The sequence below is a fragment of the Micropterus dolomieu genome, linkage group LG13 (genome assembly GCF_021292245.1).
Source record: "Micropterus dolomieu isolate WLL.071019.BEF.003 ecotype Adirondacks linkage group LG13, ASM2129224v1, whole genome shotgun sequence".
NCBI classification, from domain to species: domain Eukaryota; kingdom Metazoa; phylum Chordata; class Actinopteri; order Centrarchiformes; family Centrarchidae; genus Micropterus; species Micropterus dolomieu.
Genome location: NC_060162.1, coordinates 12,338,808 through 12,359,121, shown reverse-complemented (window position 1 = coordinate 12,359,121; position 20,314 = coordinate 12,338,808). Strand labels below are relative to the sequence as shown.

The following is a 20,314-nucleotide window of genomic DNA, read 5'->3' as shown; positions in this document are numbered from 1 at the left end:
TACAGTTGAATATATTGAATCTAAAGCAACATACTGCTAAATCACAGTACTCTACTGGCATAATCACAGAGATCACAGTATACAGCTGTCATTTCACAACAATGAATTGTAAAATGATACAGTAACATACTGTGAAAGTAATGTAATTAGTTCCCAGTAATTTATTGTAAATTTACATACAGTAACTTACTGTGAAAGTAATGCAACTAGTAGCCAGTAATTTACTGTAAATCTACAGTCAATTATTTTACTGTGTAAATACGAGTATGAACCTGAAAATGAGTATTCTGTGGCACCTTTAAAGTTTCGTGTTTCACAAAGTGTTTGTAAAAACAGTTCAATTCTGTCAGGGACCTTCCACATACAAAAAGAAGAATAAAGTAAAGAAAGCCCCAATCAATTGATGAAACTCAGTCTGCTGAAAAAAGAGAGTGGAAAACCATGGCGCTTGCTGAAATGGCAGCCTGCAGCTGGCAAGAGTGAGGGGGGGGAAGTAGGAGATTTATGGTCATGCTGGCCCAAATGGAAACTCACTCTTGATTGACCACTTCCAATTGAAAGCTGACCTCTAGGTCAACATGGAAAGATTTCATCAGGTACTGGGGTTTCAGCATGTTAGACAAAAGTGAAAAAAAAATGTGTGCAGGCATCCGTCTTGATGGAAATGATCCTGCATTATCATTTCTCTAGAAAAAAGGACACAGGTTTTCATAAAGGAAACAGTTGGCCTGCAGTGCAATGCATGGGCCTGTCTAAGAGGTGGTTCAATACTACAATCTACTACTGTGACAACCCATAAGTTAACCCATGACTTCTAAGTCAAAATAATTTACAGATTAGATTAGTATCATCAAATAAATATATATTTCTTGTTTTTTTCAAATGTGTCCAGGTTTCAGAAAGAAAAACAAACACTAGAATATGTTTTGTCTCTGAGTATAGAGAAAGATGCAGAGCAAGAGGGTAACTGAGTCGGACAGAAAAGGAAGATGATGAAAATGCCTCTGTGTGTTTATTGTTGTGCTCGTCCAACATTTGCTCTGCATTTTTTTGCACCAAAGATTTTCCTTCAGTAAATTATTCTCTGGTAACCAAGGACATTGTGTTTACTGATATACTTTAGTCTCCAAATCAATTTTTCAACAAGTCCGTCATCAAAAACAACTTAATTGATTTGTCTGTTTGTTTGTCTTCCCCATGATGTTTGCAGCGTTTTCACTTGAAAAGAGGGACAGGCATCGAGCGACAGAGCAATGAGTATCTAATTCATCACTCTCCGCACGACTTGCCTACAGGGCCAGTTTAATTTATTTTCACTTCACCACTTTGAAAACTGTTGGCTCAGGCTATTCTAACATATTCATAAATCTTCTAAGATAGGCTCATGGCTCCTCCAAGATAGGCTGTTGAGGAAACCGGAGAAAGGGAAAAGAGCGAATGCTTGGGTTGGGGATTGAAAGAAGCAAATTAGTTTGCTTTTGTTTTGGTGCTAATTTATGACAGCCATATTGGAGGTGATTGGGTCCTTGCTAGGTAATGGCTTGTGGAGGTTCCAGGGCCTTTTATCTTTCTTTGTCCTGGTTAATATATGTAACCAATTTGCTATTTTCAAGCCCAGGTTTTCTACTGGATATCAAATTACACAAACAATATTCCAATCTTCTGCCTAATATCATGAAAGCCCCTGCTGTTTTGCTATTTAAACATTACCACCAATTCAAGTAAGGGAATCAATGCTAAATACTAACAGGTGGCAGGAAATATTAAAAGAAAATTACAAATGGGACTACTTCATCCCTACCACCTGAAACATACTGTATAGTAAGAGTTTAAGTAAGCAATGAAACCACTGACCATTTAACTACCACGTGCTAATTCCCTCTTTCATTTAATTCTCACCCCTCAATAAGCTTTTTTTTTTACTTCTACGTCCCAGTGGAGGCAGAAAGTGAGAATCCAGCCAAAACCAATATCATCAGGTTTCTACGCTTTAGCTTGCACAGAGGACAAACAAACAAAGAAGAAATAAATGTGGGTGGGGGGGAAAATGTATTGTAATCCCAATTGGCTAGAAAAAGCTAAAGTGTGGATTGATTCAGGTTGAACTTAAAAGAATAAACAAACCAGATGTCTATGTTCCAATGAACCACAGGATCGATGAAAAATGTTAGAGTGTGCTCACATTTATGGCTTTTGCTACATATGCAGAATATGACTTTGGCCCAGGGGATGATTTTTAATATAAAATAGTTTGATAATAATGCTCAAAAATATTACTGTGTGCAAGGTTATTCTGTTGGGTGCCAGCAAAAGACTGGTTTAGGATCAATGAGTTCCTCTCTCTGCTCATAACAGATCCTGATGCCTGCTTGTACTGCATCTAGCTGCCAATAAAGATGTGCATTTAGTATGCACTCAGGCACTAAACATGCCAAAATGTAAAACTGAAACCTCCACAGTCATATTAGGCTCGAGCAATGCAAAGTTTCATGTTTAAAAGATCAAAGCTTTGCTAAGTCATGCATGAAATCTAATGTGAAAAAATAGTTCTAGTGCCATCTCTAATTATGATGATTGTTGGGGGGAGGGGGAGAGTGGAAGGTGTTAATTTACCAAACATTATACAAAGCAAAACTGTGGGAGAGAAGAGGATCGAATTTAAGCTTTGATAGGTAGCTCCCTTGATGTCAGAGTCCACTACAGCATTCTAATCTAAATCTAAGTGAAAGCAGAGGGAATATCCAGGGAGTGTCATCTCCGCATTGTGTTATCTGTGGCTCACAGCCCCGGCAGCTCACAAAGAGCGGACCACAGGGGTGAAAAGGAGAGAGAGAGAGAAAAACATTCCCTTTTGAAAATTCTGTTATTTTGGAAAGACTACTCTAAAGTGTCTCCAGGAGAAATTTGACCACTGTAGCTTGCTTCTTTCTTGCATGTTAATTTAAACCAGAATGCTGTCTATTCTAAAGCTATTTCCACCAAAGTGAATCAGTAAAAAATGTTTGGTTACAGGTTTGTAATCATTTTCTTGTGTATATTTTCTAACAAAGTTTTGCACTTATGCCTCAAGGTAGATAAAGTGCTGAGGTTTGGAGTGAAAAAAATAAAAGTGGGAGAGAATACGGCATGATTAAAAGTTTAATTAGAAGAATGAAATGGAGTGGGTTTTCTATTACTGCATCCTTGTTGTAACTTACATGGTGCTGCATACTAATATGATTCCCTTATTTAATTCATAAGCAATTAAAATTGCTGGTCTAAATTAGGTTTTTATAAGTGTATTCATTTCCAAAGGATGGAGAGGGCAGAGCAGCATGATACATAAAGCATAGTTGTTTTACAGTTGGTCACAGATAATCAGAAACTACATAGGGTGTCCAAAATATGGATCACCTGTCTGTACAGTTTAGACTGAGTGGAATTATACTTTAGAGACAGAAAATACCAAGTGACCAAATGAAGAAAAAAAACATGACTAGAGCGGAAAAGTCAGTTAAGGGATAGATAAAGCAACATGGTGAAAAAGTTTCAAAAGAACATTTTAGAAACATAAATTGAGATTTAAAACAGGTGAAAAAGCTAACATAATGTTCTTGACATGGCTTATCTTGGCTCACTAGAAGTGGCTTGAGTACAGTGGGATATCGCATGCCATTATGACATATCGACTGAATCACACAAACAGAAAAAGAGATGTGCAACACTGTATGTGATTCTGCAATTACACCCTCGAAAAGTAGAATTCAGTATTTGTTCGCACTCACTGTGATTTAGACAGCTGTCTCAAAAATACTTTCTTATCCACCTTAAGACAGCAGAGAAAAGAGAATGTATAGAGAAGATGCTACACGGAACTGCCATAAAAACCTAAAAATCGAAGTGCAATAAAGTTGTGTAAGTTATTTTCCCCAAAATGTATTCATCAGGACTAAAATGTAGTCAAGTCATCGGTCAGGCAACACTTCTACTTGTTTATTCTCACTCAGCTAGTGTTAGGCAGCATATTGTGTTCCAACTACATTTGCTAATCTCTCAAATTTTTGTAAGCCAGTGAATATTTTAGACCAATTTTGTAAGTACAGACATTCTTTTTCTTTACTTTATGTCACAAATGGTTTGGTTAAAAACACAAGGTCAAAGAGGACATAGATGCACTTTTAGATGCAATCTTGTTATTTCAAATTCAATTCATCAACATTTTTCCTCCTCAGGATCACAACTACAAATCATCTGGGAAAACTATCTCCAAGACATCAACTTTTCATCAGCATACATTTTCAGATAACCCAGAGCGGTTTATAAATGGTTTATTCATCTTAACAAGCAGGAGATTTCCATTTCAAATCATTATGGAATACTTAATCTTTCAGTTTATCTAATTATTTTTAAATTGCCAAATGTGGAGATACATGGTTTTCCACAGGATTGTAAAAATATGTAATGTGTTGCATAAGTGATTCAAATCATTGAGCTCACAGTGTGAGCAAAATGAACATAGATATCCACCGATCAGCCATTACATTATATCCACTGAGAGGTGAAGCGAATTTCACCATGGCACATGTCAGTGGGTGGGACATATTAGGCAGCAAGTGAACATTTTGTCCTCAGAATTGATGTGTTAGAAGCAGGAAAAATGGGCAAGTGTAAGCACTTGAATGACTTTGACAAGGGCCACATTGTAATGCCTTGACTACTGGGTAAGAGCATCTCCAAAACTGCAGCTCTTGTCTGGACCACGGAGCAATGGAAGGAGGTGGCCTGGTCTGATGAATCATGTTTTCTTTTACATGACGTGGATGGCCAGGTGCGTGTGCCTTGTTTATGTCTCGTGCAGACTACACGACTTTCAGCATCGGCCGATGGCTGTGCTGTTCAGACTACACAACTTGCCGTCTTGTGACAGGAGTCTGAAGTCATTGTGGCATTCACACAACGTGACTGACCGGTGACAGGGGGTCACACACTATGCGAGCTGACAACGACTCTGTCACCCGACGCTGGTCTCAAGAAAACACACGTGAAATGGGAAATGGGAAATGACGTAAACCTACACACGAAACATGATATTATAAAGATACCAATTATAAAGACAAAAAATATGGGTGAAAGAATGGATTAGCACATGCAGGTAGCAGGGATTGTCTGTGATACAGAGAGAGCTGGAGGTGAGTAAAAAGTGTTTTGCGGTGAAAAGTAGCTGCCTGCTCTGCCAGCTGCCCGCTGTCATTGGCTGGATATGGATGTCCAGTCGTCCGACTCTTCCAGATATTTGGCATGCTAGATTTCTGGCAGACGTCGGTGATGTATCAGAAATGTGTCAGGGAACCGTTTTGATGCGTCGTTGAGTAGTTCACACATAACAACTGGTGACCGCCGATCAATCACTGATTTTCCCCTGATCACCCCAATGGTCACCGAGCTCACCGACCGGCAAATCAGGCTTAAAATTGTGTAGTGTGAACTAGGCTTTACCTGGGAACACATGGCACCAGGATGTACAATAGGAAGAAGGCAAGCCGGCGGAGGCAGTGTGATTCTTTGGGTAATGTTCTGCTGGGAAACCTTGGGTCCTGCCATTCATGTGGGTGTTACTTTGACAACTACCACCTACTTAAGCATTGTTGCAGACCATGAACAACCATGATTCATGGAAACAGTATTCCCTGATGGCAGTGGTCTTTTTCTAGAGAATTATGTGCCCTGCCACAAAGCAAAAATGTTCCCCACATCTTAATTAAACCAAGCATCTGTGAGTTGTGCTGAAGAATACAAAGGTTATTAATTAAAGACAAGACTCTAACTACATAAAGTCCGCATTGTAGAAAGAAGCAAATACAAACTTAAAAATTCAGACAGACTAAAAACTGAGAAGTAGAAAACATTAAAGCAGTAATTATACAAAATATCTACAAATACATGAATTCATTTCCAAGAATAATAAAAACATAAATATTAATTTTAAAGGCATGCGAAAAATCCAGTAAATATAGCTATTTTATTTAAAATAATAAAATATTGTATTTATTGCTGAGAGGTGTTTCTGTCACTGCAGACTTATTGCTTAATTTAAATGTCATCACCCAGTTGTTTTTCCACATTGTGATTTTTAGTTCCAGGATTTTATATTTTTTTAAATTAGTTGATTCCTAAAATGTGGACACATGGATGTTGGAAGCCTGAATAATTTTAATAAATAACTGTCTATAGACTATGGACTCTATTTGTATGGCCATGCTAATTCCCTTGAGAGCTCATTGATTTGAAGCGCCTGTCCTACACACTACATATATCTCTCAGAAGATGTGTAAGGTTATTGTTTTATCATAAAAAATGTGTGCAGAATATGTACAAATAAAATACTTGTAGTAAAATATATTCACCTCTCTCATCTTTACCTTTATGTATACCTGTGAGCCAGTGATTTCACTTTAGTTTTTAATTGATTGAACGCACCAAACAATCAATAAATATTGTGTTCAGTGACTGTAAAATGAAAAACTCTACAATCAACTAAAATGTAGCATGATGTGCAGATTTTGCTAGTATTACTACTAGTAGTAGATAGTGTTGCCAGTGATCTGTGATCCTTATGTGACTCCTCCCCACAGTTTAAATGCCAAACGTTAGCATTTTAGCTAATTGTCTGGTAAAAGGTCAATAGGCATTTCAAAATGAGACACATGGTGGGTGTTCATTAGATGTGCTGAGAGCTGTTAATAGATATAAGAGCAATCCTGAGCCCGGCCAATGTCTTCCTCCTCAAGGGATAGTTTGTGAAGTCCATTTATGGCGTGTTGTCAAAGACGAGGACAATGCTCTCAAAGCTGTTATTTTTGGGCATTGACTGTAAAGGCCAGTCAAGGGATACAGCAAATCTGTCAGGGAATGTAACTGTTTTGTATGAATAAAAGGAGATAAAGCTGCTTTTGGAACCACTATGAGGTTCACAAGTTGTTCCAAATGGCTCATCCATTAACTTACAAATATCTACATATCTAATTATTTTAAGAGCACCCAGATAAAGGGAAAAAAATGTTGCTTAGATGGTGCTTTATACCGTTCATCTGTGGAGTGTATGTATTTTTCTAATCACACCATGACAAACTCCACACACCCTCTGAATCTGCAACCTCCACCCTAGTGGCTGCACATAACACCTTAGCAACTATCTAACAACTATCTGGAAATGTCCCGACATCCACCCTAGAAATTACCTGGCCATGCCCAGCCAAACATCCACACCACCATTGCAGTCTCCTACCAACAACCAAACTGAACAAGAAACATTTTTAGAGCAGAAGACCATTGGAGCAAAGATGCAGATCAACCCAGAAATAAAAATGATTAAAGAAGTTTGATTCTAAACGAAGCCGTTTCAGAGATAATTGCAAAAAGTTGATTGATATAGCGCCACCATGAGGTCTATGAGGGCCATTTTGCCTGAGTAGTGGGTGGAATTTGCAACCTACGTGCCAATTTTGGTGAGTTTCCGCCCTGCAGTTTTTGCTGCCCAAACACTTTTAGCAGAGAAAAAGAAGAATGAAGAAGAATCAGAACAAAACCAATAGGGCTCCGATTAAATGCTTTTTTGATTTTATAAAATAATTTGGAAATAAATACATCATATAAAACATGCACAAACACCACATGTACACCCACCAGTGTTTCATGACTGGGAACTTTCAAGTGCATGTCATTTTGAAATTTCAAATGTTGTTAGATCCTGTTCTGCTGTACTGATAAACATATCAGAGTAAAGACTGTTTATGTGTTTCTGTTTCATCTGCTTGTGTTTGCTGACACAGAGGGAAAATGGCCTATGGACATAGCCTCATGTCTCTAAAGTGTGAGTGAGTGGCTTTATTTTGCACTTCCCTGTAGAGTTAGAAAAAAGTAACACTTTGTTGAAGCTGACTGTATTGCATGGGAACAATAGAAAAAATCAGAAGCATTAATCATACCAACATGAGATCCTGTGCGGACCCCAGCCTGTGACCCAAGTGAGTGGAGAGATTTAACCTATGCCAATTTGATATGTGCAGGAGAACAAATTCATTATAAATGCACTAGAGTGGCTTGGTATATATGGTTCACCGAGGGATTAAATAAGAACTATTGCTACACTTACACTAGTGTTCGTGACAGAAGGAAAAGTGTAGGGTGAATTAAATGATTGGCTCTCATTATGAATATATTTGAGCAACAGAGACCTTAAAAGCTACCCATTGACTACATGCCTCTTCATGGGCTGTGTGAAGTGCTATCACTTTGAAGTGCACTATGAAGAGCACTATGATTGTTGAAGAAGTTACATCAGCTGTCTTTCAATTAAAGGGAGAAACGATAATTGCTCTTAAAAGAACGCATTTTCTAGAGAACACTCAACACCTCCCCTCATCCTTCGCCCACAAAGAAAATGCAAACATGCCCCCCCCACCCCCCCCACACACACACAATATAATTTAGCCTAATGCAAAACTCTAAGTGAGAAACCAATCAAAAAAGCTTTTCCATTCTTTTGGGGTCATTATCTAGCCAAAAGAACGAATCTTTCCCAGGCCTGTCATCTATCAATTGGGTGACAAAACAGTCTTCAAAGCACAAAGCTAATACATTTGGCGCATGACAATAAAGCTTTTCCCAAAACCTATAGAATCATTTGAATAAGTGGCAGTGAGGACTTAAAATTGTTTCTTTGACAAACCACTTAGTTCTCTGATTTTAGAGGATGAGTAATGATCCCTTCAGAAAGGAAAGAGGGGGTTGGGGGTGGGAGTGTGGGTTTGATTGCCTCTGTGATTCTCAAACTGGTTTTAATAACCTGTGTAAACTGGAATAAAACAACAAAGAACCAATCACTCTATTCAAACACTTGACCACAGTTACACAGTCTTTCATCATTCTTTTCCCCCAGTGTCTGTCACTGCAAGCAATTCCTTCTCTTAGGCTAATTATTAGTTATGTCAATGTTAAGACAAGTATTTTTGCTTAAAAGAACAGGACCGGTAATGGGTAAAGGCTGCTGTTTGCATCAACTGACATATGATCTGTGAGTCAAATGTCAGTAGATTTCTCATACTGATGAAGCCTAATGAAAGTGACTCATTTATGCGTTGAATACATTTTTGAAAAATATTCTGATGAGAAAAACAAATATATATATATATATATATATATATATATATATATATATATATATATCAGGGTTTTGGTACAACAAAACTATTGCTCACTGTCTTATTATACATTTTACCTTCATGAAGAGTTTTAATTTCTGCTCTCATGTCTGAATAGTTTGTACAGTTCATACAACTGTTGAATCTGGGCTGTCTTTGAAGAAAGCTGTGAGAGCTTAAACACATGCAGACATCTATCACCACAGAGAATTGTATTGCAATCCCCAGAGAGGATTGGGGAGCAAATCTATCCCGGTCCCAATTAAAAAATGCATTGACATTCAATGCTTGAGAAGGCCCAAACCAATTCCCTTGTCCACCTAAGAGTATTTCATGCTATTAAGCGGACAAAATCTTCTTTAATTTTAGAGGCCCAAATGGAGTTTGAACCTACTGCCCTGTGATGTCCACCATCATGGGACAGCAAATGAAAAATATCGATATGCTGGGTTTGTTTACCTTGCAGATGAAGCTTGCTCTCAGGGCTCTGCAGAAGGATCGAACTAACTGAGTCCAGATTGTCATAGCTACTGCATCCCAGTGGCCCCGTCCGTGTCTCTGTCACCTGCAATAGAATTAAGTCTAAAATGAAAGACACATTTGAGAAGCAACAAATGCACTTGTGGCGTGTGTGTGTGTGTGTGTGTGTGTGTGTGTGTGTGTGTGTGCTCATACACACACACTGTTCTCAATACTCTGTTGTGATGTATTACAGCACACCAAACAAAACTTTAAGACAACATGCAAAGTTAGGGATCACAAGACCCACTAACCATGTCAGCTGGTGTGAGACTTTAACACCTGTTCCTTACTGCTGTCAGAGGATAACGTAACAATCATTAGGAAATATTCTTTTTTGATTGACTTAGACGTTCAGATGTGCTAACTGCACTGCGTTCACACTAGTATATTAACACCCTGTGGCCCACAGACAAAGAGAGATTGTGCAGTGACAGAATGGTTTGAGACAGGTTCTCACACACACCAGCCTAACGTGAGAACTAACTGTCTCACTCAGAAGAATGCTTAATTAATTGCACTCGGAGAGCGTAAACCTTCACTAAGGCCAACAGTCCAGTCTCCTATGATATACAAATCTTCAAGTGCAACCTCTATATATTTCTAGATATATTTCCAAAACTATTACAATAACAGTATGTCAAAATAAGGTTGTGCCTAGCTGAAGACTCATAACCTCAACTGTGCATTTATGATGTACTCCTCGCATGTCAGAAAATCAGGAATTCTGGATTAATCTAGATAAAATCACATACCTGACTGCTGATTTTTTATATACCTGCTGTATTTGTTTCTACAGTGATGTCTGAGGCTGTTATGTTTAGTTCTATGTTTAGTCGCAGCACAACATTCACTTTACCTACGGCGGGTTTGTGCATGAGCAACAAATTCAGTTCATTTTTCCATAGACACTGATGTTACAACAGACCTATCTCGCAATGTTAACGGAAATATAATGGTCCAAAATGTTATGGGTTCTTCCTTGACCCATGGTATACCTTTCCACCAAGTTTCATGAAAATCAGGACAGTCGTTTTTCCATAAACCTGCCGACAAAAAACAGTGCTGAAAACAGGGTAAAGGCCCACTGCAATGTTAAAGTCATATATTTATCAGCTTGAGGTTGAACTAATCCATGCTTACATTTAGCCAACGTGATACATCTGTGTTAGCTCGCCTGTCAGGCTAAATCAACACTTTGACATAATATCGGTGGCACACAGGATAGTAATATGGACCGCGTTAGCTGGTGAAGTAATGTGGAAAGCAAAACAACTGCAGTATTTTGCACCGGATAACGTTAGCAACTGCTCAGCATTGTCTATCTTGAGCCAAATAAAGCACAAAATCACAATCTATTTCTCATTCTTTGCAGTAATGTTAGTTTACCTGTCCAATAGGATGAAAGCATAAGTGGAGAGTGGAGTAGCGTGGGTGCATGAGGGTGGCCGACCCAGGGCCCATACTTTAGCTCATACTCTAGCTGATTATAATGGACACGAACTAACAACAACGGAATATGATGATACACTGTACCCGGAGAATTCAGCAGCTCTTATCAAATGAAACAGTCTCTTCACTCATGGTTTCAATGGTAAACCACCACAAGAACAACAATTACCAACAAACACATTAGATTCTAAGGAGATACGTTTTTACTTTAGCTCTCATAAAGTAACATTTGTATTTCAAACAAATGGCAAACTTATTATCACATTTTAACAAAACTCCCTTCACCCTTATGCATCATGGTAATTCTGAGGGAGGTGTCAACTTCTACTGGAAGCCTCTCAGAAGCATTTCAGCAGCGAAGCGTGTAGCTGCCCCACATTAATGACTTGTTTTTAATTGTCCTTTTTGTTCTTCTACTACATTCTTCAAAGCTCTCTGTGGCTCGCTTTCCTTTCTAGTATTGACAGGTGGATCTAGCAACTACCACAGGAAGCATTTCAGAATATGAGCTTTTTACCTGCTGGACTTTGCCGACACGTTTCGATTTTGTTGATTTGTTGATTAGTGCTTGCTTTTTGTGCTTTTACTATGATTAAGTAGGCTACGTCTTTATTGTAGATATATGATCGGAAGTCTGTAACGGTATTTTATTTTGAAAATTGAAAGTTTCTCTGCCGTTTCTGTGTCTGACTTCCTGCCCAGTTCATCTGCGCTGTGCTGCTTGACGCTGGGACGCTTCCTGGACGCACTCAGTCTATGGACGCACTGCAGCGCTTCTGGTGTAAGCAAAAACATTTAGTAGAAAGGCTGCTCCGGCAGCAGCGAAGCAGATAGACTCTGTGGACTTTCGGAGTGAGTCTGGAGTCATGTAAACTTGGTTAATATGTCTTTGTAGCAGGTGGGCCCACGATGAAGCTCCGCACTGTGCTGACATTCTAGCTCCTCCTCTCTGTGACTCCAGCCTTTCTAATGTTGACTGTTTTCACCCAACATTTCATTTTCGTTTTGTCTGATGGCCTTCAGCACATAAAAGCTTGTTGTTGGTTTTATCCTTACGTGGAGTTGATGTTGGAGTTTGTGCTGCACTGGGAGAAGGTTGTTTTAAGATGTTAGTGGACTGCATTTCATTAGCTGCGATGTCTTGGCTGTAGTCGGAGAGAGGCACAGGATCGCGCATGTAGCTACAACCCGACCCGATACCTTCACATTAAAAGCAGAATAGTGGCTGTTACAACCAACAGAGAAAACAAGCCTGTGGTTCATCTCTAAGCAACGTTACAGCCCGTTGACAAAAAGGAAGTAAAAAAGTGATTAATTAATAAGTGATTTCATTGAAAAACTACATATAGCCCCTTTAACTATGTCCTTGTTCCATTGCAGGCGATAGCAGCTGTCCTTGTTGTTCACCCCAAACCCCTGTCAAAAGAAATATTGATACTATTCAGATGTTAAGACGCTGTCCTAAAATATAAAGCCTTCACATTTCAGGCCTTGAAGAGGTTGCTCTTGAGAAGATAGGAAGGGGTGAAATCTCTCCTCTTTTCAGTTGCCTTTGCTCATTAAGTTCTTCCAGCAGTTTCTAATAGTACTTTTACAAGATTGCAAGAAACCAAATTAGATGGCGATCAGCAGAGGAGATTAAGGGAGAGACAACATCAATCTCATCTGTCTTTGTTGAGCACACAAATAAAAAGTACCAATGCCATGTAGCAGACCTATAATTTAGACATGCCAATGAACACAGTAATCAAATATTGCAATTATTTGAAAGTTTTTTTATTTGTTTTCAAGTTCAGAAATAAATATTGTGTTTATGAGAGGTCTGGGAATATTGTCTTAATTATTTGTCTGTCTGCACATAGGCACTGTTTGCAGAGTAGGGTTTTTTTCTGAAAAGGACGCTGATGAGAGTGATGGGAGTGAACTCCACAATAAAGTTGCATACCAGAAAACCAAAACAATGAGCTGAACCCCGCTATAAAGCTTTTTGGAGCTGAGGGAAACTGTAGAGAGAGGTGATCATTTTCCAACTATGAGCAACCTATTTCACATACAAGTAGTGCTGTGATCCATTGTTAATATCAGAACATTTATTATAGCCGCTTTAAATGAGAGCAGGAAAGCCCACAAATTGGAGGGAAATGGGGGGATAACTGTAAAAGTAAATAATACAGTGCCACCTGAGAACCGCACAAATGTTCCTAAAGAATATGTTTTAAAAACATTTGTAAGCTTTGTAAAGGAAATTACCATCATATTGATAAGATTAGAAGGCTTAGGTACAGTTGAAAGGATCCACAGGATTGGGAGTGGGCCCATTTCGGACACGCAGATGAGTTTCCAATACTTTGTTTACTCTCTGTTTTATCTGGGTGGTGATAGAGCAGTGGATAAGCCTTTGGTGTGGGAGTTCCAACTATTCCCACGGCGACACATCAAGCAGCGTGTCCGTGAGCAAGACACTTAACCCCTAGTTGCTCCAGAGAGTCGCTTTGGATAAAAGCATCAGCTAAATGAGTAAATGTAAATGTAACCCATTGTGCTCTAGGTAGAGCAACTACCCCCTTCACTGTCAGTTAGTCATACTGAACCAGGGCCCTGTTTCAGAAAGCAGGCTTAACAAACTGCGCTTATCCCTGAGCTCTGGGTTGATTGAGCCTGAGGTGGGAAACTGAATTTTCGGTTCCAGAACAGCTAATCAGAATAAGTTCAATCAACTCTGAATATGTTGAGCCTGATTGAAGCGCGTGCGCGGGGATGAAACAAATCATCAGTGGAGCTCCAATACTACGATTCACCATGGCAACGGGTAAATAAAGGCAGATCCTCCATTTTAATCGGGTGGAGCTATAAAAATGAATGCTGTCAATGCGGACTATGATTGGCTCTAAAACACAGGAGTGGAAGAAGGATCAATGCGATCAATGTGTTAACATTATTAGGCTACTATACAACGTTGCTCATTCATCATTTACCAGACTGGAATTTCCTTAATGATAAAGTGCTACAGCCCATTACATTCAATTTTAAATAGGAAGGTTATATTTATTAAGCTGTAATCCGACGGGACAAAATGCTGGTGGCAATCGGCTACCTGATTATGAAAATAGGTATAGATCAAATATAAGACACAGTTTACTCATGAACCTGTGATTGTCAAGTCATAGTCACACCCAGCAGGTTAGCTTATTTTTAATTTTTTTTTGTAGTGGAAAATGTGTGTTAAAGTTTTAGACATCTATTTTACATTAATAAAACTATTACTACTAAAACTAAGACTATCAGCAGCTAAAAATGAAAAACTCACTTTTAAACCTTATTTAGGCCTGTTTGTTTCAGCTGCGCCACAGTCATCCCTCACTCAGAAATATTCACATTATCTCCAGTTGATAACTAAGAATGTTCCAATCAGTGCGACTAGCCTACAATATGAAAGATTACTGTTCATTGATCAGTGTTATAGGTTACATAGTAAACAGTGATTACTGCATTAATGTAGCCAACAGTAACTGTTTTCCGTGCAACTGTCCACAGAGTCGCAGCGTTACACCTAAAGACAGACATAGATTTTATTCTGGGCTGAGGATAAATCCACGATGTGCGGAGATCTGTCTTTACATCAATGACAGATTGATCATAAAGCGGTCATGTTCAAGATCATGCCTAGCCTATCTAATCGGGATTTTAAATTTTTTAAAGATGTAGGCCTAAATACGTTCCGATATGTGCTTTGGTATCGACAGAATGAATGAGGAAATTAAACTGTGTGTCAGACAGCCACCTCAGGCTCTGCAGAAGGGGAGGAGTCAGAGAGAAACTGATGGTTTTCCAACTTATCCTGTGAACCTAACCTCCTCCTGAGGAGGTTAGGTTCACAGCATCAGTTGCCGGAGTTACTGATCTAGGGATTATCTGATCTCGCTCTCTGAAACAGAAAACCCAGAGTTTCCCTCATCTCAGGCTCAACATACTCAGAATTTTCACGAATCCCACTTTCTGAAACGGGGCCCTGACAAAACATCACATTGATCAGTAAACAATTACTAATTAATTAATAATTGGTAAAAAATTACCAATATGTTTGTAAAATGTCCACCACTTGCGAATTCAGTAACTTTCTACATTCTACACTAGAGTGTGTCTGTGATTGACAGTGTGATACCATTTTTCCTGTCGTTAATGTTGATACTGCACCAGATGGTGGGCTGACAAGCAAGAAATTAGACAGATGTATATCTTACCCTTGGCATCAGGCTGTTGGAGGAAAAATGCAAAATCATGGAGAGACAGACAGCGACATACTCTATAGGAGAACTATGCAATCTTACTATTCAATGGTTTTACTCTTGGATAAATTTAGCTGATTTACATCACAAGGCATTCACATCATAGTGCTATAACTTGATTGCTGTATACACTGTATGATTTTATCACTGATTAGGAATGTCTGAATACACACACTGAATACACCTGCCATCTAACCTCAGGGTGGTAAATTGGCACTGCCCGTATATTACAGTATATTACTTTTGCACTGGTGTGACATTCAGTGTATGTGTTAAAACACATAAAGTTTATAAAGACTAGTAATAAATTCAATATGAAGTGATTGAGAAACATCAATAGCTACTGTGAACTGTAAAATTGTGTTCATTTCTCTTTATATGGTGTCTTTATGCTACCAATAGTCTTTACAGTATAGACAAGATACTGTAAAAAATACTGCAAATTATCACATTCAATGTAGAAACAGAAGATTTATTAAAAAAAAATTTTTTTTTACTGTTTTACCATGTCTGGAAGGTGCTAGATGTTTAAAAAGGCTTGGGTGAAAAAATAACTTTACTACTATGATATAGCTGTGGTTTACCATATTATTAAAAAGATTTTAGTCATCTTTGGTTCGTACAAAGTTCACTAATTCCAACTGGGTGTTAACGCTGTAAACCAATCTTTTGCTCCTAATGAACAGCCCCCAGACTAAAGAGCCCATCCACTTTTACTTGATACACAATAAAACAAATGCATTTTCGTTGCTTCTTGGAAACTATTTTCTTACATTTGACTGTTAAAATCATTTATGAGATATTAATAATCATCTACGATTTTTCATCTAATTGGTCCACAATTTCCAAGAATGTTTCCTTCTTGATTTCCTTCTAGCCAAGCAGTGGACTTTGAAATGAACTTCAAGGCCCTGCATAAAGTGCATGTGCAGATTCATTACAGAGCTAGACGCGCCTATCACACTCTACCATCTTGATGGCTGCTGACGGTGCTTTTTTCCTCCCTTTTTGTTGTGCTTATCACCGAATGAATTACTTCCAGCAAAAGGTTGTGTTGCATGATCCATGGTGACTGAGCAAAGTGAATATCTGTCCTCTGTAGCCAACGGACATGTTCCCAGGTGGCAATGCAGGCGTATGCACGAGCTAGCTCACGCACGTTTACATTAGTAGTTACACACAAAATCTCTCTCTCTCTCACACACACACACACACACACACACACACACACACACACTCTAATGCATGTGCATAAACATGAGCACAGCTTGCCACAGCCAGTACACCATGCAGTAATTTTTCTCCAAGAATTATTATTCCAAATTGGAAGCAGACATACCCAGCTTTATGGATTAGAGACTGACCCTTGTAATCTGAATGACTTTAGGAGAGCAGTATGCAGCACTTGTAAGGCTCTCTCTTTTCTTTCTCTCCAGCACTCAGCATAAGAGTGCTGTGCACCAGATTATGAAAAGGGAGTATAACGTAATAAAAATACAAGGAGCAATCAAAGGACTGAAGTGGGCCGAGGGGGACTTAGAGGATTTGGATTATTAAGCAGAACACAACAGTGGAATCCCACTGGGCCCAGACTATATCAAAGCCCACAGTCAGAAACCATGGTTCTGGAACATCCTCTCTAATTGTCATCTGCCATCAAGAAAATCACCTAAGTAAATAAGAGATGATGCACATGAGATCCTAAGTTTCTTCTGTTTCTGTATTTTCTGTTGGCAACCAAATGTACATGTACTATTCCCCAAAGCCCAAATGTTGGAGAACTAAGTTTCTCCTCTCTGTGCAAACTTATTTGTGTTTCAAAATGCTAAATTCCTCCCAGTGACATACATACAATGCAGCTGCAGTACCTCAGGTGTGTGTAGGCGAATGTGGGTTCTGGATGTGTGAGTTAGAGTTAAGACTCAGTAAAAGAAAGAAGTAATTCTTTCTTTTCATGTTAAAAAGAACTGTACTTGAGTTAATCAATTGCTAAGTAGGACAGCCAAACATTTTGACCTCAAGCATATTTTACACCATTTGGTTACATGTTTAAGTCTTAAGCAATCCACTTGTCATAAATATCCTAAAATTACAATAGAAATGTTTGGCACTATTTGACTGGAAGTTGCCTAATTGACCCACTCTCATCGAGAAGATTCTATCTTCAGACAACACGACACAGCCCAAGGACAACTTCTTGGATTAACATATTTATTTTAACACAAATCTTGATCTTTTTCTAAACTTAACCAAGCAGTTTTGGTACCTAAAGTTTAGAGGGCCTATTATGTACTCTGTGTGTCCTTTAGCGCTGTGCACCATAGAGCTACTTGCTCTAATTAGGCACCCGTAGCAAACAACATACTGTATGTACTACACTGTATTTATCTTACAACTGTCCATGTGTTGTTAGCACATAGGCCTTTTCACTTGTATGGTTGATCTTTCCAGTAAAACAGTAGCAGCAGTACTAGTAGAAGTAGTAGTAGTAGTAGTAGTAAAGCACTAATTAAACCAACCTGGGGTTAGACAATTTAAAGTTTCACGATGGGTCAACATGGGAGGCAAAGATCAGCTCATGACAGAGAAAATGCATGCTATTATTATAGTAAGCAATGCAAATATTCTTACAGAGAGACACTGCAAAATATGCATTATCATGGAGCACTGTGAATTAGGAGGGATAATTGTAGACATCTCAGAACATCAATTGTATGATAAATGTCATAGGCCTTCCTCATGCCTAATTAGAGCACTGAGAATTAGGTCATTTTCAATCAAATATAAGGTTGCTATCAATTTCTTCGTAACGCTGCCCAAATCAGTAAATGTTTCACCATTTACAGGTTATCACTATAATGGAGAGTTATGTGAGTTCAGTGCATTAAATAACTTTGTGCTATAATGTATGGAATAAATCAAAAGGCTCTCCATCTCTATAGGTTTGAACAGTATTAGCTTTACATTAGCATTGCAGCACTTTCAGAATAGAGAAGATGAAATTGTATGCATTAGATATCGCCCTTGGATGTGTGATTTGACTGTTTCAGCTGTGCAATAAAACCACATTTCACCAAGTTCATTAAAATTATCACAGCATATGGAGCTCTCATTATTTCTATAATTCCTGCAACTTGTCGTGGGAGCAGTGTGTTCTCACTTCTGTTTTACAAACCATGCTGAGAGTATATTTCTCAGAAACCAAACCTCACATTATGCTGTGTCCCCAAGTTGCATTTCAACTTGAAAGACAGAGGAGAGTAAAACGTTGATTTGAAGCTATGTGAGATAAGGAAAACAAAGGATGAAGGCAATAAGATAGGTGAGTGGGACAGGGAGGAATACTGTAAGGTTGAACTTCATTACGCATCGCCTCTGCTGAGCCTTCCTAATATGCCCATCACCTGCCATTCTCTTAATGACTTGCTATTTCTGGATACATAGAAATGAAGAGACGTGCTTCTCAGTAATTCTCCAAGCCTGGTATGGGAACATCTCTGAGGACATTTTTTTCTGCCTGGTTCATGTCATATCATATCACATGTGGCTACAGTGTTACTGTAAGTCACATTAGAGGGATGCTGCAACTACATTTGAGGAACACACGTAATAGCACATTTCCCAGGTAAATCTATAAGATTTCTTGTATGAATATTTTAATTAGAATTCTATGGAAAATATTAAACGTCTCTGTAAAACCACTGTAATGTAACTCATTTGTTTAAAATGATACTGAGAAAAAATTATCATCTTTGGGGCATTTCTAATTATAACCGTGGCACCCTCAAGCACGTAACTCAAGCAACACTGCACATAAAATCTCTCATACTTGCTTGTGGCAAATGCGAATTAGATGTAAACTGCTCCAAACTTGGCAAATGCAGTCGACAAAGATCTGGGTCATATTTTATACACGTTAAATTCCCCTTCCCTTACGCAAGGCTCACATGACTGGACTGTGAATTGACAAATAGGATAGTATGGCTGTAGATGCTACACTACCACCACCCACAGCACTGCAGCAACATCAGCAAATATGCATATTGAAGGCTGGTGTAAATCAGCCCAGAGTAACTGTAGGGATAGGTGACCTTGTGCAGTAAGCTCATTCCCCAGCAGGAGTGCATACTTCATACGTGAATGAATGTACAATAGCGCAGCATAGTCAGAGCTCAGCCACATGCACATATACATTCGTGATGGCATGCAAGCACGTAAACAGACAGTCAATGTCTAATCAAACTTCTTCCTCCATGATCACACTCACTCTTAAAATTTACATTTTCTTCCCATTAAAACAGTCTATTGGGTATCTTATTTTCATTCCTAAATGACCCTCCCTCCGCACTGGAGTCCTAACTTGCAGAAATTAGATGCAGCCATACCATATGTCATTTATTTATCAGTGAGGCATGATAGTAATCTCTCTCTCTCTCTATATATATATATATAGAGCCCCCCCGCCCCGACACACACCCCACACCCCCACATTTAATAAAACAGCTGCAATACATAGATCAGTGATGTACAGCTGTGCTTTACTTTACTTACTTACTTTAGCTTATATGTGGTTTAGATTGCACAGCTGTGGCTTAGGTGTATTTCTTAATGCGTGGGTCAACAAAACACATTTCTTTTAGCTGATATATTTCTGGATAGGTATGTCTCAGGTAAAGAACAAGGCTAATATTCTGCTGAGGTGCCAGCAGCATACAGTGGGGACATGTCTTGGTTTTGATTAAAGTACACATGTAGCTAAGACCTCTTATGCAGTGCAGAGGCTCAGGGAGACAGAACAGGGTATCAAGGATGAAAGATTTGATAAAGTCAGTCAGCCACTATGCACGTAGTCTATCAGTCCACACATTTAGTGACAAG

The 20,314-nt window shown here is 38.8% G+C and overlaps 1 protein-coding gene across 1 annotated transcript in view; it reads right to left on the bottom strand.

Annotated features, from left to right (window-relative positions):
- The window catches only part of brinp1 (bone morphogenetic protein/retinoic acid inducible neural-specific 1), a 145,528-nt gene that overhangs the window by 29,500 nt on the left and 95,714 nt on the right, over positions 1-20,314 (bottom strand). Inside the window, exon 5 of the mRNA XM_046066796.1 lies at positions 9,639-9,744. Coding sequence (XP_045922752.1) covers positions 9,639-9,744 — 106 coding nt within the window. The remainder of the gene's footprint in view (positions 1-9,638; positions 9,745-20,314) is intronic.